Raw genomic sequence first — 23829 nt, forward strand, 5'->3', positions numbered from 1 at the left:
CCTGATTTGTAAAACTGTGTGGCAGAAATTCCAATCACTATTTATTGAAATTGAAACTGGCCTTGGGGGGGAGGACTGGATGTTGCAAGTGTCCATTCTCCAATCGTTGTGACATTTACCGGCAATGTGTGATCAAATGGCACACAAACACATCCCAGAAAGTCACTTTGCAATGATTTAGGAAGATTAAAATACTTGGGGTAGTATGGATCGTCCAGTAAGCATTCCCATACAGTACAGTATGAAGTGAAAAGTTTTTGGACATTTCTCAATTTTTTGGGTTGGTTTGCTTCCATCCAAAGTCCATAAGCACTGCTTTTTTTTCCCTTTTTTTTTTTTTTTAAAACAGCTGAAACTGCACTATATTGAGTTGTACCGGTATTAATTAAATCATATCTGTACATTTCCAATGGCTTTGGTAAAGCAGGGCAAATAATGAAAATGATAAATTAAAATATTTGTACTTTAATATCTCAAACGAGGGCATGCTAGAGCCTTTTTTAAATGACTTATAGGCAAAAGGCAAATGACACCCTGGTCACCAATCAATGTAAGGTCACAGAGATGTCATTGACATTATTGAGTGGGAACTGAATCCACGCAGAAGTCATATTTGGAAACAAGTTTACAATAATAATGGCAACACAGGACGTCACCAAGTATTTTACAAAATAACAAACAAAAAGGACATCAGAAAATGATCTTTCCCTCCTGTTGCAAACCTGGACTCTGTATCTGGTTCTACGTCATGTTTACGTTTGTGGGTAAATCCAATGTCCATAAATCATCGAGCGAGATAAAAACACAGCAAACTGACTCTGAGCTTAACATTGCTGATGAGCAAGTTACTTAGACAGGAGCTCATTTGAAACAGCGAAACAACATGGAGATATTTGCATTTTTGGTGCTCATCTTTGTCTTCCAAAAGGTAGGAAAACTTAATATTTTAAGAGCTGATTTCTCCTGAAGACTTTAAGCAAAAACTATAATTCACCATTTTCATTGCTTGACCTATCCCACTTGAAATTTACAGATGCCAGGCTGCCTCTCGTCCTGCTCCGTAACTGGCTCGGTAGCCAACTGCGCCTTCAAGAACCTATACTGGATTCCTTCCCTTCCTCCCAACATCACCCACCTGTACTTGGAGATGAACCACATCCATGAGATTAACGCCACCTCGTTGTCTGGCCTTGAGATGCTGCAAGTGCTGGACTTGGGTAATCAGTATTCAACACTAGTGATCCAAAACAATGCATTCATCAGACAGACACCTCAGGAAATTGGTGCTGGGCTTCAATGCAAAGCTTCGACTTGAGCCGGAGGCTTTTTTGGGATTGTCGAGTTTACAGAGTCTTTACCTGGATTACTGCTCACTTAATGAATCCATCCTGAAGGAAAACTTTTTGAAGCCTCTTTCTTCATTGGAGACTCTTGACCTATTTGGTAACCGGATAAAGAGAATCCAGCCTTCAATGTTTTTTTCCAATATGACTCATTTGAAACATTTGAATCTAAAACTGAATCGTATCAACAAAATATGTGAGCCGGATCTGGCTGCCTTCCGAGGAAAACAATTGAAATCCTTGAATTTAGACTCCAACAACCTTCAGGCTATGTTCAATGAAAGCTTTGATGCACATACTTGTGGGAACCCTTTCAGAGGAATATCTTTTGGAACACTTGACATATCCTATAATGGTTTCAGCATAGGTGAGTTAAGACTATTTTTCAAAGCTATTGAGGATACTAAGATTTCTTATCTTAAGCTATCAGGACATATAGGTAAAGGCTTTTCGTTCAGCAATCTTTTAGATGTGGACAGAAGCACTTTTGAGGGCCTCAGGAACAGCTCAATCAACATGTTGGATTTGTCTAAAAACAGGATATTTGCATTACAACAAGGACTATTCAATCCACTATCACAAACTGAAGTTATTGATCTCTCACAAAACCAAGTCAATCAAATACACAAAAATGCTTTTGAAGGCCAGGAACATTTAAAAAAGCTCAACCTGTCTCATAATTTGCTCGGGGATATCCGTGCTCACAGTTTTGCTCCTCTGAGGAACCTGAAAGTGTTGGACCTCTCTTACAACCATATTGGTATTTTTGGCTACCAATCATTTAGTGGACTTTTTAGCCTGGAGGTATTAAATCTGACTGGAAACTCTCTCAGGGAGTTTGGCTTCCCCCGCACTCTGCCGAGTTTAAGTTATCTCAATTTGAATGACAATAAATTGACCTTTGCAGCAATGAACACGATAACAACTTTTGCCCCTAATGTCACATATTTGAATATTCAGAACAACAAAGTAGAAAACCTGCAAGGTGTGTACATCTTTTTGACTAACCTGAAAAAACTCCAGCATCTTGTCTTTGGAGGGAATCCCATCGAGAGGTGCACAATGAATATTCAAGCTTCTGAAAAGAAGCATAGCGCTGTTAAAGTGTTAGATCTTCACAGCACCAACTTGCAGTCAATTTGGTCACGAGGCAAATGTCTCAATCTGTTTGAAGGTCTTAACCATTTGGTCAATCTGAGATTGAGCGCCAACAATTTGCGCTCTCTTCCGAATGGCATCTTTAAAAGTCTCACCTCCCTTCTGGGAATGGACCTCTCATCCAACACTTTAACCTATCTCCAGCCTGATGCATTTCCTAAGAGCCTCAATTTGCTTAACCTCGCTAACAACTTCATAGCATCCCCCAACCCGGCCCTGTTCCGAACTCTTAGCATCCTCAATTTAAATATGAACCGGTTCCACTGTGATTCGAATCTGATAAACTTCTTGAATTGGACAAGGGAAACAAATGTAACCTTTTTGAGTCCCATTAAGGACTTGAGATGTGAATTTCCTATAACTTTCTATAAGGTTTCTCTGCTGGATTACTACACTCATCTTCTTGGCACTGGAAGCATTTAACAAGGTTTAACCTGTAATTCACCCTTTATAAAATGGCACACAATACGTTTTAACAATGATTTCTAATATAAGGATAATACTCAGGATGAACTCCAAAAGCGTTGTAAAGAAATAAAAATCACACTTGCAATTAAAGTAGGTTTGTAACTCCTATAATATTCTTATTACACTTAATTGTACAATAAAAATCACTTAACCAACCCCTAAATTGTCCCCAAAAATATTTTGGTATGTGTTTTTCCCATTCAACCACAAATCTATTTAGAGTCAGTTAATATAGTTCAGTTACATTTTCAATTTGTAGTATTCAGTGTTTTCATAGAGTAATGTAACTGGGATGTAATATAAAAAAGTAGTCTAACATTGATACAGTACATACAGTAATACACATACATGGCTAATTGGACCATATTAGAACTTTTTCATTGTGCGTCTTTGGCATTAAATAATCCCTTCTAATTTGAACCTAAATTGGAAAGATGTGAATATAGTTTTCGTGGGAATGCTGGCATTTATTCAAGTTGTACACTAGAGAGCAGCAAAGAGCTAACAATCGCTAGATCCTGTTGAGGTCCCGCTAACATAACATGAGGCACTATTTTGTTTTGATTGAGTTCAAGAATAAATGTACATATAGAAAATGTAAACAATTTGTTTTATTTTGAGCAATAATATTGTTTCAGTTTGTCTGAATTATTGTGTCACAACTATACCACTCATAGCAGAATAACATTGGCATGCTGTTCTCAGAGACACTCCTGCTGTCTTAATAAAGCTGCAAGCTGGTCATGAAATATTTATTTGTAAGGCAAGGGGGTGAGGAAGAGGCCTCTCTTTTACCTTTAGTTCATCTGCTGAGTGAATTTGCATGTGAGGGGAATTAGTATCTATCATTTTAAGTGATTGTGTGTATGTATGTATGTATGTATGTATGTATGTATGTATGTATGTATGTATGTATGTATGTATGTATGTATGTATGTATGTATGTATGTATGTATGTATGTATGTATGTATGTATGTATGTATGTATGTATGTATGTATGTATGTATGTATGTATGTATGTATGCATGTGTATGTATAATATGTATAATGTATGTATGTAACATGCATGTTTGTGGCCTTGTATCTTTGTCGCTAGCTATCTGGCTGTTTATCAATGAATTTTTTTTCTTGATGTGTTTCATGCATTGATTTACTACACAGTATACATAATCGAATTTGTTTAATAATTTGACTGACAGATGTCAAATGATATAAAAATGACACTACCTTTAATGAAAAAATATTTTTATTTCATATTTAGCTCTTTGAATTCATGACGTCATTTGGAAATATAAACAACCGTCTCGATCTGACTCAAAAGTTCTCGCTGCATCGCCACGATTCCAGAGTATTCTGGATAAAGCTTTTTTTAATGATGGCTTATGTGATCCGTACTTGCTTTCAAAACAAAAGCAAACTGCTTTACCGGTGCCCAGACTCCACTGGCGGTATATGTTATTTTGAAATCACCAACAGGAAGCAGTCTTTGTCCGTTATATCACTTGATCGAGAAACGTCTGGAAGTGTCCAGAGTGACAGTTCGACCAGCATAAAAGCATCTGAGGCAGAGCACAAGCCACAGACACAAGATCTAAAGAGATCAACCAGAGAAGACCCACAAGGGAAGAGATACAGGCCCAAGAGCCAAGAGAGCCACCGAGCCACAAGATCCAGAGACTTCACAGAGCAGTTTAGAGTGTAAGTTGAAACTTTTATTCTTCCTAAAACACTTAAGTTTTACTATCCAATTTAATGTGTGGCTGTAATCTTCTCCTCACAGTGAGCATCTTGACAGCCTCCTGAACAAAATGGTCTCAGCGAAAGGCATTGCGATTGGCATCGACCTGGGCACCACGTACTCCTGTGTCGGTGTTTTCCAGCATGGCAAAGTGGAGATCATCGCCAACGACCAGGGCAACAGGACCACACCTAGCTACGTGGCGTTCACAGACACCGAGAGGCTCATTGGTGACGCTGCCAAAAACCAGGTGGCGTTGAACCCCAACAACACGGTGTTTGACGCCAAGCGACTGATTGGAAGGAAGTTCGATGATCCGGTTGTAGAAGCAGACAGGAAGCACTGGCCCTTCAAGGTAGTCTCTGATGGAGGGAAGCCCAAGATCCAGGTGCAGTACAAAGGGGAGGAAAAGGCCTTCAACCCAGAGGAGATCTCTTCCATGGTGCTGGTTAAAATGAAGGAGATTGCCGAAGCCTACCTGGGCCAGCAAGTGTCCAACGCCGTGGTAACGGTCCCTGCTTACTTTAATGACTCTCAGCGGCAAGCCACCAAAGACGCGGGCATCATCGCCGGACTGAACATCCTGAGGATCATCAACGAGCCCACGGCGGCCGCCATCGCCTACGGTCTGGACAAAGGCCAGTCTGCAGAGCGCAATGTCCTCATCTTTGACCTGGGCGGCGGGACCTTTGATGTGTCCATCCTGACCATCGAGGGCGGCATCTTTGAGGTCAAATCCACCGCCGGAGACACGCACCTGGGCGGAGAGGACTTTGACAACCGCATGGTGGAGCACTTTGTGGCCGAGTTCAAGAGGAAGCACAAAAAGGACATCAGCCAGAACAAAAGGGCCTTGCGGAGGCTGCGCACAGCATGCGAGAGGGCAAAGAGGACACTGTCCTCCAGCTCCCAGGCGAACATCGAGATCGACTCCCTCTTTGAGGGCATTGATTTCTACACATCCATCACCAGGGCACGCTTTGAGGAGCTGTGCTCTGACCTGTTCAGGGGAACCCTGGAGCCAGTGGAGAAAGCCCTGAGGGATGCCAAGATGGACAAGGGCCAGATCCACGATGTGGTCCTGGTTGGTGGCTCCACGCGAATCCCCAAAATCCAGAAGCTCTTGCAAGACTTTTTCAACGGCAAGGAGCTGAACAAGAGCATTAACCCAGATGAAGCGGTGGCTTATGGTGCTGCTGTACAAGCCGCTATCCTCACAGGGGACACCTCGGGCAACGTCCAGGACCTGCTGCTGCTGGACGTGGCCCCTCTGTCGCTGGGCATCGAGACCGCCGGAGGAGTTATGACGTCGCTCATCAAACGCAACACCACCATTCCCACCAAGCAGACTCAGATCTTCAGCACCTATGCCGACAACCAGCCGGGTGTCCTCATTCAGGTCTTTGAGGGTGAGAGAGCCATGACCAAGGACAACAACCTGCTGGGAAGGTTTGATCTGAGCGGTATCCCGCCGGCTCCGCGAGGCGTGCCGCAGATCGAGGTTACCTTCGACGTGGACGCCAACGGCATTTTGAACGTGTCGGCGGTGGACAAAAGCACCGGCAAGCAGAACAAGATCACCATCACTAATGACAAAGGCCGTCTGAGCAAAGAAGAGATTGAGAAGATGGTGGATGACGCCCAAAAGTACAAAGCTGAGGATGACCTGCAACGGGACAAGATCGCTGCCAAGAATGGTCTGGAGTCATATGCCTTAAACATGAAGAGCAGCCTGCAGGATGAGAAACTGGCAGCTAAATTGAGCGAGGACGACAAGAAAACAGTGATGGACAAGTGCGAGCAGACCCTCAACTGGCTGGAGAGCAATCAGCTGGCAGAGAAAGACGAGTTCCATCATAAGCAAAAGGAGTTGGAACGAGTGTGTCAGCCAATCATCAGCAAGTTGTACCAGGGGGCGGGGCCTGCGGGAGGCTGTGGGGGGCAGGCTCAAACCGGTGCCCAGGGGCCCACCATTGAAGAGGTTGACTAAAGACATTACTTGCATATCAGTGAAGACAAAATGTTAAATGTTATTTAAATTTTTAAACTCACCCTATTCAACTTTTCAGGTGGACTGAGGACATCACATGTACGTTTAATATTCAAATGTATAATATTGTTGATGTCACATAATATATTGATAAATAAATTGTCTAAAAGTAAGATTTTCTCTGTGTTAATTATTCACTCAGATTCAGATTTTGATTCACAGGGGCTTGTCGATTCACCATTACCATTCATTTTGATTTTCGATTCTGTTAAGGAAATGATGCAGTACCAATTTTTCATTTTCATTTGGAAGAACCTATGCTGTACCGTATAAACCTTTTGGTCTAACATGGTGCATCACTAAAAATATGACTATTTACAGTAAAAATTTAACTGAATTGAATTATAGTACCCATGACCTGATCAAAACAATTATAATGTATATCAATTCCTATCACAGGGCAGGCCATGTAAATTAAGTGGCAGAACACAAAGTAAACTCAAGATAACGAGAACATGCAGCAACCTTAGTGGTAGTCCAAACTCATCAGGGTTTGGAGAGTTGAACAAGTTAACATGACTCGCATGAAGTGATGTTAATCATTAGAAAATCATTTGATAGACCTATGAAAAATATTGTAGACTATCATAACTTCAATGTATCTGAAAACATTAAAATTTCACATTTTAATATTGAAATAAATCACTTTTAGTGAGCTGTGTACATTTAAATGCTTTTATGAAACCAAACTGAATCAACTAATATCAATAATAGCATTTTAGCTTAGTTAGCTTCACAATTAGCAGCCATCAATTAGCGTCAAGATCAACTCACATTCACTTATACTCATTTTATCACAAAAAAACATGATACATCATAAAATAGCGTTTAATATACCTCGGATTTCGGTTGGTTTTAATCAATTTCATTACCAAGATATAGTTAAGATAAATTGGGTTATAATAGCATATTAGCATTGAGGCTTAACATCAACATACCAAGGAGAGGCCTTGCTTACCAGAGCTCAGTAAGACGGCTTATTCGATGAAAAACAGCTCCTTACGTTGATATACGCGTAAACCTTGTTGTCCTAATAATCAAAAAACTCATTAGATATTGATAAAAGTGAGTGAATAATTTTCACGGGGGAATGCTCACTCACCAGACTGTCAGCTTGACCTGCTATTAGACATACATGTGCCACTCTGTAGCTGAATGAGGGATTACATGTAAATGGCACAGATTTTCCAATCATATGTCTTACATGGGTTAAAAAAAAACCTTAAACACATTTGATGAAATAGCAAAATACATGAACGTTTGTGTCAGTGTTTTTATTCATGTTTTTTTTTTTTACCCAGACAGATGAGCTCAGCATTACTGGCTTTTGCTATTTTACATCCATTATAGATACATATTAGACCACTCCCCCTACTCCACTAGCCATTCCTCAACTGAGAGGTTACCATGGAGACTGTCTCCGTATTCCACCTCCTCCAACAGTCGTTCCTTACTTCCTGATTGTCTTTGGCTCACTGTTTCCATCCCTCCCCCCAGCCTTTTTTTTTCCCCCCATCGGTATGTCACTTCCTTCCTCCCCCACAGCTCTCTCATAGTCATATAATATTTGACAAGGCCGACATAAAACGGATTTAATCGACACATGTATTACAAGGTTTATACTGTACACAGAGACAATGTACAAAGACATATTTATTCACATATTTTTTTTTTTGTCCTAAATCACATTCACCCTGCCTTTACCATCGACACTAATGTAAATGGTTTCCTCTTACAGATGCATGAAATAGAACAAATGGACAGATATGTGTCACTCATGAAAGAAATCTACCCTGACAAATAGTTTTACTTGACTTCCTCTGATGTTTAAAACCAAAATTCATTCATTTACTAATGCAATATTAAGGTGCAAATGTTTGCATTTGCACCACACACGGCACCACAATCATTTCATATCAACAATATTCATTTCCATTTCTCTCGTTAAAGGTAAACTGCATGGAACCTACGTACATGAATGTGAAATTGGGTGAAGCCTCAATAGGCCTTGCGAAACAAAAGCGGGTCAATTACTTGCTCTGATTGTGATCTCCACTGCAAATGGTTAAAACCGATGGAAATATTGTATTAGCATCGGTCAAAATCGAGTTTGGTCTGTATTTGTTCGGCTTGTTGGAACCCTTATAAGGGTACTCGCTGAAATAATTGGAAATAAAATAATTCTGCCTCAGATAATAATAAGAGTTCATTATTTTTAGACATAAATATTCTATTTTTGAACAATAATATAGTACAGTACTGGATTTATATAACATTATTTTCCTTCAACATTTTGCCAGTAGATCTGCCTGAATTTCTACGAAGTCTTGATCTGAAATAAATATGTTAAATCAAATTATTGGTCACATGCCAGTCTCATGAAGTGTGTAAAAACGTGTGACTCGACCTATAATTTTTTCTTTCGTTCAATGTTAAGGCATATTTATCTTTTGAATTACGCATAGTGACTATTTTTAATTGACCCACTACACAACAGGTGAATACCTTTTGCAGTGAATGAAGAAAAATGACACATGGACATTACTTCCTTGTAGGAATGCATATTCATGACATTTCATTTGAAACCTTGAAGACACAAATACATTAAATATGTACACTGATATACAGGATAGAAGCCACTTTGGTGACAGACAAACACGCACACACGCACAGACATTTCCGACTGTCTTTGCTCCCTCACATGCAACAAAGGTTAAATTTGTTTCTTTTGATGAGCTTTGTAACGTCCTTCACTCACCATTTTTTGTGTTGCTCCAGAGGTGGTGTTGTATATCGCAGCACCAAATTCCGCAGCAAAATAAATAATAATCAAAACACACGCTGCAAGAGCTTCAGCATTTCACTGCGCCGATGCAGACATAGCAGTGGTACAAGCCGAAAGGGAAACGTTAGAAGAGGAAGAAGTGAGAGACTTCAGGTTTTGACACCTACAAAAACAGGAATGATTATTTAAAATATGTCACAACAAAAAGAAATGACTGAAAATCGGAATCACAGGTTAACAAGATTATACAGTCCATGAACAATGAGATTACAGCCTGCTGGAACAGTGATGGGGTGGCTAATCCCAAATAATTTCATTTAGCTGCATTACGTTAAACAATTGACACTCACCAGGTAAGTATATTAAGATATTACCATTAAGCGCTAATGCACCACTTTAAGTGCATATTAGTTATGTTTTTTTTGTACAGTTTCAAAATGAATTAATTATATATACTGTATATAACATATACTATGTCTATAAAGTATAATAAAATAATTCTTAACAAACATATTTGATATTTTACGTCACTGTTCGATTTACCAAGAGTTAGATTTGTGAACGCCGCTGTCATTAGTAGGAAAGTTGTCCACAAGAGAGCTTTGGTTCGGGTCCCTTAAGCGAGCCAGTGAGGCAGTGTTTGGTGGGTTCTTGTCCAGTTCCAGAAACATAATGTTCTCAGCCTAAACACACGCACACACGTTCATATAAACTTAATCTACACGCTAAAATGACCATTAACATTTGCATTTTAGAACTATCCGATTTTGCTTACCCTGAATCTGTTATTAGCGCCCACTGTTATGGCAACCCTGGCATAATGGCTGATTGGTCTTTTGTATCCAACGGCAGATGGTGGCCTTTTTTTCATCTGTAGGGGTTTGCTATGTAGGAGAGGAAGTGGAGAGCGAAATCAGAAATCAATGAGAAATAGGTCGTATTCTATATGTGTGCGGCGTCAATCCGTCTATTTAAAAACACTGACCTCTCAGCAGGAACCAGAGGCTGGAATTTCCACTGATCCTCTTCGGCGTCAAAAGTCATTCTGCTCATGATCTTATTCTTCTCCTCTGGAGGGATGAAGTTCTCAATGATTAAATACCTACACAAAAATGAGTAGAACCAATGTGCCAACGTTAATATCGAGTTTTAACACATTGTAAGACTCGAGAGGATATATGTCAGAATGGCACGCTTATTATTGAAATATATGTCACATGGAATTCGGATTATCAAAGCGAGCTACACTATTTCCTTACTTGAACTTGAGCTCTCTAGTGAGCTCATTTTGTGTTTGCTCCAGCTCCTGACGGCTCCTCACATGCTCGTCATTTACATCCTGGATCTCAGCTTTGATGCACTGGAGCTTGGCGTACAACTATAAACAGAGAATCAGAAAGGAGAATATTCAAGCATTTGTGTCCAACTGGCTGTAATTTGGTCACCTCTCGCGGGGTATTGGTGTCAGAAGAAATGGAAAGCTGAGCGTTTATATTTTCTCCTCATGCCTAAGTTCCTCCTACAAAATAACCCATGCAAGGGAGGTTCATTGAAGATCCAGGGTTCGAACTGTCTACCTTCTTGAGTTTCTTGGTTTTGGCCTCAACCTCTTGCTGAAGAGAAGTAAAAGTATCCCTCAGCTCCAGCGTCTCGTCATCCTGGACCATCATCTGCTGCTGCATCTCCCTCTCATTGCGGAACTGGAAGCATTTGGAGAAAAACAACAATGACAATCTGCAGCCATTCGCTACATTCTGCAAAGACACATACCTGCTCCGCAATTTCCTGCCTTTTCATCTCCAGCATTTTCTGCTGCTCATTGGTGTGGTCTATGATGTTCTTTCCCCCGACCAGCAGCTTGCTTTCCATTGCCTGGGATAGAGAAACAAAAGCCTGAGATCAATATTTAAATACATCAAATGCATTTTTAACATCCCCGTAGCTACTTCCTTGAAAATGCAATGACACAGCACATCTCTGTTTTTTTTTTTTTTAAATAAATTTAAAGAAATGGATAGATGTATTCTACATTTAAGGGGACATATTGTGAAAAGATGACTTTTAAAAGTGCCTGTATAGAAATAGTTGCACGCACATACATTTTATTGGGCTGATGTTGTGGGCAGCCCGAACAGCCCCATGATGCCACACTAAGCAAGAACAAGCTGAGCTGTGCTCCAGCATGATGAATTAAACATCGTCTGGGCGCATCAATAAAAACCTCATTAATCTTGCTTCACGACTCATATGCGAACTGTAAAGTCTCTTACTCGTACAGAAGCAAATTACTTTTCATCACTGTAAATCAAGTCTACATAGCACTACATCAAAATCCATCCAAGGGCGGCCATTTTGTCACTTGCTGTCCACTGAAAATGATATCACAGTTGCTAGGTCTCAAATGCAAACTAGCAAAAATGAAAAAAGAAAATGGAACCAAAAGGGGAGCCCACATTTTATGCTTGAAACAATTACGCGTGTGTTTAAACTGTATACAGTCTGTGAACTTGCACATACCACACTGTGCTGCTGTCCACTTAATTACACGAGAAAACAGAAAACACACAAACACTTGTGTAATGGGTACAGTGGAGTCCTTCAGAGAGAAAGCGATGAGGCTTTTGCAAAAAGCCTCTTTGTTTAGGGGAGCTGCCTTTGTCTTCTGTGTGTGCGCGTTTGTTTCCATCCATCTCTGTGAGGACAAACAATATTTATAAAAAAAAAATAAAAAAAAATAAAAAAAAAATAAAAAAAAAGCAACTTCCCCTCCTGGACCGGACTACTAGTTTCAAACTTTTATGTTCACACATAAGTCAACCAGCAAACTTTGCAAAGAGATTCTTTGGAATGAATTGAAACAGTGCTGTGCTGTTGTATCATGTTACAGCTATAAAAAGATGTGAGTGTGCATGTGTGTCCTGTTCAACCAGATTCAATGCCCGCCATTAATGGGTTGATTCTAGTTTTGACCTCCCTCATGCATGTTCCTTCCTCTTGATAGGCTGCTTATTGTTACAGAGGAGAGTACTGTACAGGCTTTAGGTCAGTAATCATTTATGAGTGCCTTGGGATTTTCCATAATGGTAGGCCCAAGTGTTTGTCAAAACCAGAGACATTTATCTCTAAAGTATTTAATATTGTAAGGCCACATTATGTATAAACGGAGCATTCAGTCATTTTATTTTGTACTCTTAATGACATGTTTGTATAAATTGTCATTACTTCAGGAGTAAACCATCTGCAGGAATACCAAATGACTCACAAGGTTGCTCCTGACCTACTTTATAGTTTGTTGCCCTGTTGTGTTCAAAGAGCTGGGGACTTAATTGCATTGCATTTTGATCTTATCTATAATTGGTTATTTATAGATTCAGCTGCTTCCTGGCCAAAGTGCTCTCTGTCAGGACAATTTTCAGTTTGAGAGATGCAGGATGCAAACTACGCTTGGTAAACATTGGTATACGTGATGTTTTATGTAGAACAGATTATTGAACTAGAAATGACTTGTGATTTGTTGACAGAAAACAAGCATAGTATAATACATGACTAACAAAAACGTCCAAGTTTTGGTATCCGGGGATAAACAATGTTTTGAGGGACACTGATGTAAGGAGAGGAAATACTTGACCTCAATCATCTTCTCCCTCGAGGCGAGGGAGAATTTTGCTGATTCCCGTGGCTGACAGCACTCAGCACAGCCATCCAGTCAGCATCAAACATGAGAACTTGCACTGTGCAGCGAAATCATAGAAGATTTGATACGGTTCAGCGCTATTAGGCACGCACTGCTCTGAAGGACAATGTGATGGGAAGGAATATAAGAGGCCTGACGCAGAAATGAAACACTCAGGGCGGAATTATTAGGATCTCATTACACTCCACCCCAGAGGACATTCCCACATTACCTCATATGAGAGAAACGTAGAGAAACTGAAACATTGATTTCGCAATGTTTAAGATCAATACAGAGATCTAGATTCTCACCTTGTACTTGGCAGTGAGTTGCTCAGTGGCTTCTTGCTCTTTGCGAAGATCTCCCATCATCCTCTCTTTCTCGCCAAGAAGCCTTTGCTTCTCATCAGCCAGGAGTGATCGATCTCCTCTGATGGCCTCCTTCTCCCTCTCCAGACGCTGCTCCTCTTGCTTGACATACTCCTCTGCGTTCTTCTCCACCTCCTCCTCCTCTTCACACTCGGTGTCTTCATCCCCATCTGGATCTGAACCCTCGTCGTCCAGCCGCTCCTTCTTCTGCTTGCTTCTCCACTTCCTGTGGTTGAGCTGAGCTCTGAGCCGAGCAATCTCACTTTGAAATTCTCGGAGGAGGGCGTCTTTGGGGTCCTCATTGACTCGAGGCTGGTTCTGGATGTTCTTGGCTCGATTTGCGTAGCGAAGAGTGGTGAGAGTTTCGTCGTAGTGTTGAGGAGCAGGGCCTAGAGTGGCCACCATGACAGTCTTGGCATTACCGCCCAGTGAGTCCTGCAAAAGGCGGGTCAGCTTTGAGTCCCGGTACGGCACGTGGCCACTGCGGCCATCTGCAAGCGCAGATATCACGTTCCCTAACGCGGACAGAGAAAGGTTTATTTTTGCCGCTTCTTTCAGGCGTTCCCCCTGGACGCCTGTCTTGGCCTGCCGCTCACTGCCGGCCAGATCCACCAGGTTGAGGCGCCCCACCCGGATGTGCTTTCTCCCATCTGGACCAGGCTGGCCGCACTCCACTGTGATCAGAAATAAGGCGTGGGACCTGGATGAATACTCGTTCATGTCGGTGGCCGCAACAGCCCTGGCTTGGTTTCCCACATTCATCACCTCTTCTATCTCCTTGATGCTCTTGCAGACACAAGAAGTGAGGTCCGGGACATAGACTCCAGTTTCCGGACTCTCTCTAAGCTCCAGTCCCCGAGCATTGGCGTGGTTGGGATCCATCAGATCACGGATCTCCTCACGATAGATCTCGAGATAAGACGCCCGGACCAGGTACTGCTTATCAGACTGCGAGCGTGAGATGTGCGTAAAGATATGGTCAAAAGCGTTGGGTATCACGCCTCGTTTCTCTGGGTCCAACCACATCCCCTGCATGGTGTATGTCTTCCCTGTTCCGGTCTGTCCATAAGCAAATATGGTCCCATTGAACCCAGCTAGCACAGAATCTATGAGAGGCCTGACGCTCTCATCGTACAGATCTCGTTGTTTGGAATTGGCATCGTAAACAGCATCAAATGTAAACGTTTTCTGGGGTTCACTGTGTGATGCTCGAGGATTCCTGAGGATCACCTGTCCTAGTCGCAGGTCCATCTGGACGATCCCCCCAGAAGGACCGTTGGATTCCTCTTTTCGGTTCAGAGGTCGACATCGAACAACTACCTTAACCGACTCACTGCTCTTATTCTTTGACATGGCTGGCGTCTTGTTGTTGCAAGTCACACAATGACAATAAATTGAAATACAAAACAAAACCTTCCTGGTTACTAGCTTTGTGTCACCATATGTTTTCTTCTCATTAATACAACATTCAGCACGACATCATGATCATTTCTTCAGCGAAAATAAACAAGCATAGCATGCCCATCCTATCGTCTCAATCGTCCGAACTGTCTGTTAAATTAGCATAAATGATATCAGCTCTCACGCGTTGGCTCGACGCTCCATTGCCGCTACGTGTCCACACTAGAAGCCAAAAAATCCCAGGGTGTCAAAGGCAAAAAGACGGATATTTCGCTCATATCTTCTTTTTACACGCCCAGTGGGATCCACATCCTTCAGTCAGTCCGTCCGTTCAATGATGCTCCGTCTGGTGCTCGGGTGTGGGTCTCCGAGAGACAGATCCCTCCTCCCGCGTAGACGCGCACGCCCCCGCACACAAGGCTACGCGAACGCACGCACGCGCACAGTCATTCGAGCTGCACGCCCCATATCACTGCGGAGTAGAGCAAAGCACGATGGGAAATGTAGTTAATCACGCAGCAGCTTCTTCGATGTTTTTTTTTTATATGAAGTAAACAAATGTATATTATTTATTATATGTATGCTTATTTGTCTATATAACAAAATATATAACACAAGGTGTTATAAATGTAATATTAATCAGTCATAGTAAGTATAAACACGAGAATATTGCTGTGTTATTTTGTGATATATTTCGAGACTTTTATAAAGAAAAATAAGATGATGTCACGAAATGAGTATAGAACGAGGACGCGTAAAATTAATAATTTCACCGCGGTGTGGTTAAAATACGGCCTAACAACGACATTTAGTGACAGAATTGTAGAACACATGCTGACCTACACCAAACTAATGTTTTGAAAAGAGACAAAAATACTTTTTTTTCCAGGTGCACGTGCGGGTGACGTTTGGGGATATTTCTTTTAAGAAACTTGGTGAAAACACCCCCAAGAATTTTGCATTGTGTCAGATGTAAAGCAGGACGTTACAAACAGCATTACTATAAATGTTATTAAAAATGTGTTACAACTAATTAGTATTGTGTCATTAACTTCAAGAAAGGATACAAATGATTTACTGTTACTCGTTATGTTTATTTTTATTATAAAATAAATATCGTGATGAACTAAGAGTAATAAAAAAAATCTGAATGGAAAAATTTGTTTCTACATTCATTTTCCTCTGCAATCTCACCATGTTCCTGTGTACATTATAAAATAATGTTTGAATAAATTAAAAGCAAAGAAACTTATGCAACCTAGTGTACTTGACAGATTTGCCTTCCGGTCTTAAAAATTACCATCTATGAATGTTTGTTTACCACTGTTATTCAAGCGGTGCGAGATGATCCCCGAGGGCCTGTGCAGCTAAGTGAAGAATGTAGTGTGATATGGACAATATCTGTGTTCAGACATGATTTATCAGTGAGAGCAAGGATCAACTGTGGAGTTAGAGTACAGAGTGAAGATAAACAAATAGAACAAACATAAATGCCATGTACATTTTGATTAGCATACTATTGGTGGTCAAATCAAAGCATATGTGATGCTTGTTATATATACATAATTCAATCCCGCCTAAATTGAAATAGGACGAATCCAATAGTTCTTTTACTGGTCATACTAAGGAGTTGACAGCTTAGTGTTCTTGACTTAAAACCAATGTAACAAGTATTTTTTACAGCACAGGTGTCAAACCCAAGGCCCGGGGGCCAGATACGGCCCGCCACATCATTTTATGTGGCCCGCGAAGACCAATTGTGCATTAAATTCGTGTGTCATTACTTGAATTGCAAATTGTCTTCACTTTCAATATCTTTTTTTTTTTTTTTTAAATATTTGACCAGTTTTTACTCGTCTGATTTTAAAACGAGTTATTTGTCAGTGTGTTTTATAGCTTTTACTGGATATAATATGAGGTGCTCATACATTTATTTGGTTTGACAGTCATAATGGCCCTCCGAAAGAAGCTATGACTACAATGCGGCCCGTAAAAAAAACAAGTTTGACACCCCTGTTTTACAGTATTCATAGTTTCCACTGCATCTTAATCTCAGACTCTTGTTTTATTGCCACAGCAGCACACTAACATTAGTTTTTTGGATGAGTTTGTATGTCTTTTCTTTACCTGTCAAGTCTGTACTTGGCGGCAATGACATACTCTGCATTCTTGGAGGAGTGTCTGAAGGGAAAGCAGGGGAAAAAGTTCGACACAACGCCAACTCGTGACATGGTATTGTTATTATAATAAATGTGTGTAATGCTTGCTTTCAATATCAGTACGTGTATAGTTAAACAGGGTGAATTACCTTTTAATTCCGAGAGGATACGTGGGGAAACGCCCGTAAAAGCATAAGCACTTAATTATGACATCACTTGGCCTGACTCACAGCTGGGAGAGTCACCGCATCAGTTCCAAACTTGCCATGAAAAATGAATCACACCCAGAGAACGCCGCGGAAACTAGCGGCCATTTTGGGTCGTCGGACATGTTTTCCCCATTGAAATTGACTAGAGGCTGAGCCTAAATGTCGAAGCAACTGGCCCAGTGCCGTTTGCCCTTTCGGTCACTGTAAGACACGCCCACGCTCCGTGTTCGCAGAAACTACCAATCATATTTGGGTATACACTTGAATGACAGCAGTGTTAGCAAATCCAGAAGGTTTTTGACCAAATTGGGCGGTCAAATTATGTGTCTGTCATGTAGGGTGTCGCCGTGCTGACTGCTATTCCAGAGACGACGGCGGTCGTCTTACTTTAAGTTCCTAATCTCTCCGGGAAAAAAATCCTCACTAACTTTGCAGTCAGTGAATTTGTTTCACTTTCACCTTGAATTCCCATTCGAAGGTTTCTCGGTTGAGCTGGAAGCTGGGCACTGGAATGACGGGGTGTGCCGAGAATTTGAATTAGCTCGCCGTTAGTATGAAGAAAGAGTGAGTCGGTGTAGAGAGGAGCCATTTTGTCCCGACTGTGTGGGAGAAAAGAAAGTGGAAAAGAGGAATCGTGCGGGACGATCTCACGTTGTCGCTACCTTTTCTCTCGCTTTCAAGGGGGAAACAGTTGGACTTTTGGAATATCACTTCTCTAACGCGTTTTATTTTGTGGTGGTATTTAGCCAAGTAGCTTGTCAAAGCTAATCAACAAATCCCAGGTTGCAAACTGTCAAAACCGGGGCTGGTGATCAGGTTGGCATCGGAACTGGCTTCAGACTCCACATAGGCGTGTTCGATTTGTTTTTTTTGTGTGTGTATCGGAGCGGGTACATACAGTTTTCAATGGCTAAGAAGACGTACGACCTGCTATTCAAGCTGCTTCTCATCGGAGATTCGGGCGTGGGAAAGACCTGTGTGCTGTTCCGCTTCTCTGACGATGCCTTCAACACAACCTTCATCTCCACCATAGGTAAGCAACAACAACAAATACAGTATTGTCACGTCGATTTGCTTTTGTTGACTTTGACTTGCAGGTCCTTTTGGTTAGCCATCGCGCTGTTAGCCTGCTCCGGACTGCCCAGGCCTGCACTGGTTAGCCCGGAGACAAGTTGTGCAATTTGGAAAACTATTAAACTTAGATAACCCCTGCACGAGGTGACGGGGACATTATAAACACACCATAAAACTTGTTTTGGTTAAGACTGACTGTTAAGCAATGTATAATTAGATAAGCTGTCATTTGTGACATTGCAAGCTAACAAGGCTAGTGGGGGCAACGGGGCAATCGCCATATACATTTGAGCTGTCATATTATATAAGGAGCAGTGACATATCGTCGCTAATGCTTTATTATTTACAGCGTATTAATTGCTTAACGTTATTGGAATGAAACACGGACCTCTCTGGATTCCATTGTGGATTCCATTAGGTACAAATGACACATATTCATACTATATTATCTCATGATTGTTCCTCTGAATGTATCTCAATTGCAGCTTCTGCTCAAAGGACAGCCATGGATCTTTTATTTGGCATCTACGAATGGTATTACACCGTTGATACAACAAAATCTTTCAATATAGATCACTCATTTTATAAGGAATGTGGTCGTATTGATTTATAATGTGCAAGTCTGTCTGCAAAAGAATCTCCTGGTTTTGTCCCAATACCAGCAATTATACTGTCATGCCCATATCAGCCAAAGGTCTGCAATTGTGTGCAGACTTATTTTTACAGAGAAGAAAACAACATATCAATGAAGGTAATTTCCTTCACCATTAAAAGTCGTACAATTCTAGGAAACTGCAGTCCCCTCTCGGTTGGTAGTTGGAGCATCATATCGATGCCTATACAAACAGAAGGATTACAATGGCGGGTGCACCTTGTTTATAGAACCCTGCATCTTTTTTCAAATCCACGCACTGGACTGAAACAGAAATTGGAGTGTAGTTCTTTGTTTAGTTGCATGGCACAGATACAGCGGCACTTCTCAAAATACTCTCAGTGGAAACCCCCCCCCCCCTTCTCTTTAGTTACTCATCCTTATTTCCAGGCCTCTGAATAGCCAGCCGTTGGTCTTGTTCGGTCGAGTTTATTTCTGTTTAATTAGATAGCGACACAGAACATTGTACATCCTTTTAAAAGTTGAGTCCGCACATACTGTAGAGCTTAAACAGCCGACTGTGCTCGTGCATTCTGTTGTTTTATTATTGATGTCGACCTGATCAATATTCTCCCGAGCAACCTAAACAGATGCGGTTGCTGTACCACTTTAGTCACTACGAGACCACGTTTTTCCTCTTTGGGCTCACTCACTCGCGCGGTGTGCTCGGTTTCTCGTATTTGGTCACTTTTAAATTTGCACAACTTTTCGGATGTTTACATTTTGCCTCTTCCTCGACCCCGTTTTTTGAACCCCCAACTATTCCCCTTCCGCCCTCTCTGGGGCGTGCTTAATACTGGGTGAGTCACTCTTTGGCAGCCGCTCGCTTCATTATGCTGTGGTCCTGCCCCTCAAAGAGCACAGCTGTTTCTTGAACTTGTAAACCGAGCACAATCTTTTTTGCTTTAGCTGAAGTGACAGCTCAGTTCTTTGGACAGGAAAACAACACTTGTGGGCCAAAAGTCATCGGCTGTCCCTCCTGTGGCTTCGCGACCCCTCCAGAAGAATAACACTCATCCAAAATTGAATTACTTTGCTCAATATTGTGGTCACGATCATACAGCTATTATGTTGTACCAAATCTTCAGTCTTTGCAAATGTGTGAGGGCCATTTTTGAAATGGGTGGCTAAGTTTTATAAATGTGTTTCTTTTATAGGAATAGACTTCAAGATCAAAACTGTGGAACTACAAGGAAAGAAGATCAAATTACAGATCTGGTGAGTCACTTATTGCATAGGTGTAAGTAAACATACAATTACGTTTCTTCCACCAAAATAGTGCAGTGAAAGTCAAGTTTGCCTCACATTCATATTTTTGGGAGAAATGCGCCGTAACCTTTGCTGTTGCTAATGTCAGTTAGCCGTGACACCGCCACAGTGCTTCTGTTAACATCACGGATGACCCAGATGAACCGCTACTGCGCATGTGTGTCACAGACAGGCGGTATAATTCGATGGCTTGCTTCATGAAAACTTCTGGCGCATAATTATGCCAAGCTGCTGTAGTTCAGGTCGGGAAGTGAAAAAGCAGAACTGTTTTTGACATTTTTATGCATTTACTTTGCTTGACCTATAACATTCCACTTAAGAGTGTTGTTTCAGTTCCCCACATTGGCCACATAGTCAAGTAATGATATTGAATTGATGTATCATCACATAAACATTTTCCGGATCTTCTGTTTTTGGGTTGAACAATATGGACAATATTTCATATCTCTATATCAAGCCTATTTTCATATCGATATGAATATGCCATACATATACAACACTACATGGTTTTGTGCGTTGCTAAAATGCACAATTGACATTTCCTGTATGAATAATTCCTTTGACCTTCTTTTAAGAAGGTCGCAGTCATTCGAGACAATACGCCAGTGTTGTCGAGATAAACCTGAGCACCCACATCTTCCGTTACATGTCTGTGTGGCTACAACAATAGAAGGAAAAAAAAAAAAAAAAAAGTCACACAATTTTCAGCTTTATGTTATTGCACTTGTAAAAACATGAAAACAACATATTTTGAAAATCTTAGAATCTTATGAGTTTAACCAAATGAAAGTCCCCAAAATCTGTATTTTATTAGCTAGGATTTTCTCTGCAAGCAGTGATAGATGAATGTCGACAAATTTTCCATCTTTCAGGGGAGCTGAGTGTAGTCGTGTGGGCAGCCTCTCTGTGCGCGTGTGTGTATGCGAGTTTCAACGTGACTTGTCAGATTACCACATTGGGGCGAAGACATTATTGGAATGTGAAGCAACATTTATAATTGCTTCTCTTTTTTTTTTTTTTTTTTTTTTTTTTTTTTTCCTCATTCTTGACAGGAGTATTCTTGTAGGGCATAAAATGAATATGACTATTCTCTGCTTCTAGTGTCCAGTGTAATTAAAGTACAATAAAATACAATAGGGTGACATATCTTCAGAGTGTGTAATAACAATGGCCTTCGGTAGAGAGTAGAATTTTGTATATTGAGTTGCTTGCTCTTTGCAGGAAGGAAATGGTTGTAACTGACACACCTTATTTATTCACATCACTCCCTCATAGAGACGTTTCTATTTTTTTTTCATCCATTTTATGTAATGGAGGGTTTCTCTTATCCTAGTTCTTGTTATTAAGAGGATGTCATTTGAACGTGTGTTTATCCAGGGATACAGCGGGGCAGGAACGGTTCCACACCATCACCACCTCCTATTACAGAGGCGCCATGGGCATCATGCTGGTCTATGACATCACCAACGGCAAGAGCTTTGAGAACATCAGCAAATGGTTGCGTAACATTGATGAGGTGAGACTTGCAAGTGTACAGTGTTTAAGAAATGCCACAGATCTGTATGGTCGTACTTTAACAAATTCATGCTACCATTTGGGAATTCCAAATAATTGACGTTAACACTATTTTTATGTTTTCAGCATGCAAATGAGGATGTTGAGAGAATGCTACTAGGCAACAAGTGTGACATTGAGGACAAGAGGGTTGTACAAAAAGCCAAGGGGGAGCAGGTAAGACACTGTTGGGCTTCAATAAGCCGCAAAAAAACCCCACCCGAAATTTGGTTTGAAGGATTTGAATCTAGTAAAACCCACCTCCGGTATTTATGGGAATCAATGCTACCTGATACTGTGCTCCACTCTGAAGATTGACGACGCCATTTTATTTTTGGACAAGCACCCTTTTGAAGGTCAGCGGTCTTTCTTACTTGCTCTTCTTGTCGTCAACCCAGATTGCGAAGGAGCACAACATTAGGTTTTTTGAGACCAGCGCCAAGGCTAACATCAACATCGAGAAGGCCTTCCTCACGTTAGCGGAAGACATTCTCAGAAAGGTACGTTTGATTTGAATCCACAGGCTCATGATATTACTCACTCCACCTCCTATTAGTCACAAGAGCGTAACTAGGAAGTAGACTTGTTGTCTGAACTAGCAAATGATAAGCGAATCAATTGGCACCAATGCATCATAAGCACCTTTTGTTGCTCACGTTAATGATTGTATGTGTCTTCCAGACGCCTGTAAAGGAGCCCAACAGTGAAAATGTGGACATCACCAGCGGCAGCGGAGGGACGGGCTGGAAGAGCAAGTGCTGCAGTTGAACAACTCGCACCGACTCACGCACACACGCACACATACGCGCACGCACCACACCCTCTCTCTTTCTCTAACGTCTAACTCTCTTACCCTCTAACCCCCCCTCTCATGACTTTTCTTGCACACTCACTCTTTGATCAGAATTAAACAATAAAACACTTCATTCGTCATTCAGCTAACCCCCTGTCCCTTCATCTTTTTCCACTCTCCATCTCATGAGCTCCACTCATGTTTCTTGTTGTTTTGTTTTAAAGATTATTCTAAAAAAAAAAAAAAAAAAAAAGTTGAAAAGACAAGCTCATATTTGTAATATTTCCTTGGCCTGAGCTCAGCTCTTCCCCCCCCTTCCCTTTTTCCCCACCCACAGCGGCCCTTTTTGGACACTCATCGTCTGTCTCCCCCAAGTGTTTGCTCAATTACAATTGTTACCAAGTGACAGAGGTTGTGGCGAGCTCTTTTTGTAATGCGGGGATTTCTTTTGTCCTGTGCCTTATATGGAAGACAGGGGCGGGGCTGTGTCATGGGCGGAGCCACACCCACCCATCGAAATTACACTTTACTAAATCGTTGTCAGTTTGCGCTCCCCGTGCGGAATCGAGCTGATGCAGAAGCGTTTGAATTTCTCCTTCGGTCAAGAGAACGGCATTATATGTCCTGTTTTTCAATGTTTCATTTTTACCTTTATGATTTATTTGACAGATTTTGTTGTTGGTTTTCTTTTTCCAATTTGGGTTACTGTTTGTTTCCTGCATGCAGATTTCTTTGGGTTGGAAGCGTTTCTGTAACATTATGAGGTATGCCACTGGGTAACTTTGGGCGAGAGGTTCTCAAGTTCTCTTTGGAAATTCAAACAGTTTTGCAGATCCATTAAAATAAGCTTGTTTAAGTTAACTTGTTTGTCTTTAGTGTCGTGTTAAGTCTCATGTCTAATTGAACCTTGCAAACATAAATACTAGTCAAACATGACGTGTAAGTGTCCAGGAATGCACATTAACATATCTCTACAATCTGTTTCACAATTGGTTTCTAGGTTATTCTAGTTGGACAAAAATATTCTAATAGCAATAATTCAGTAATAGTTATTGTTGAATCATTTGTTCAAGCCTGTCACTGTGACTTTTTCAACCGAACATGTTTCAATTAGCGTTCAACTGTCAAAAAGAA

General features: G+C 41.2%; 3 protein-coding genes and 1 pseudogene across 5 annotated transcripts; 3 read left to right on the plus strand and 1 right to left on the minus strand.

Annotated features, from left to right (window-relative positions):
• The first annotated feature begins 821 nt into the window (after positions 1 to 821).
• Positions 822 to 2789, plus strand: LOC147042641 (toll-like receptor 5; annotated as a pseudogene). Its single transcript, XR_015068851.1, has 2 exons — positions 822 to 928; positions 1034 to 2789. The product of XR_015068851.1 is annotated as a toll-like receptor 5 (transcript).
• A 151-nt stretch (positions 2790 to 2940) lies between these two features.
• On the plus strand, positions 2941 to 6852 carry LOC147042642 (heat shock 70 kDa protein 1-like). Its single transcript, XM_085937074.1, has 2 exons — positions 2941 to 4668; positions 4751 to 6852. The coding sequence occupies exons 1-2, from the start codon at positions 4244 to 4246 to the stop codon at positions 6696 to 6698; spliced, it is 2373 nt and encodes a 790-aa protein (XP_085793200.1). The 5' UTR covers positions 2941 to 4243; the 3' UTR covers positions 6699 to 6852.
• A 1421-nt stretch (positions 6853 to 8273) lies between these two features.
• On the minus strand, positions 8274 to 18317 carry kif3ca (kinesin family member 3Ca). 2 transcript variants are annotated; one of them, XR_015068850.1, is made up of 11 exons: positions 17294 to 18317; positions 17113 to 17166; positions 13528 to 15457; positions 11314 to 11415; positions 11121 to 11243; positions 10803 to 10921; positions 10529 to 10645; positions 10319 to 10427; positions 10087 to 10226; positions 9517 to 9706; positions 8274 to 9090 (listed from the first exon to the last, which is right to left on the minus strand). XR_015068850.1 is itself a non-coding variant. In XM_085937075.1 (10 exons), the coding sequence occupies exons 3-10, from the start codon at positions 14935 to 14937 to the stop codon at positions 9619 to 9621; spliced, it is 2208 nt and encodes a 735-aa protein (XP_085793201.1). In that variant the 5' UTR covers positions 14938 to 15457; positions 17113 to 17166; positions 17294 to 18317; the 3' UTR covers positions 8274 to 9618. The 2 variants fall into 2 exon arrangements, 1 of the variants encoding a protein (XP_085793201.1); XM_085937075.1 differs by having other exon boundaries at positions 8274 to 9706.
• On the plus strand, positions 17670 to 23556 carry rab10 (RAB10, member RAS oncogene family). The gene is made up of 6 exons (XM_085937088.1): positions 17670 to 18386; positions 20237 to 20297; positions 21726 to 21864; positions 21990 to 22079; positions 22301 to 22402; positions 22584 to 23556. Exons 1-6 carry the CDS (start codon positions 18260 to 18262, stop codon positions 22668 to 22670), a joined length of 606 nt encoding a protein of 201 aa, XP_085793214.1. The 5' UTR covers positions 17670 to 18259; the 3' UTR covers positions 22671 to 23556.
• The last annotated feature ends 273 nt before the right edge of the window (positions 23557 to 23829 follow it).

Source organism: Syngnathus leptorhynchus, chromosome 18, assembly GCF_054491065.1.
Source record: "Syngnathus leptorhynchus isolate UIUO chromosome 18, UIUO_Slep, whole genome shotgun sequence".
In the NCBI taxonomy this organism is placed as follows: Eukaryota; Metazoa; Chordata; class Actinopteri; order Syngnathiformes; family Syngnathidae; genus Syngnathus; species Syngnathus leptorhynchus.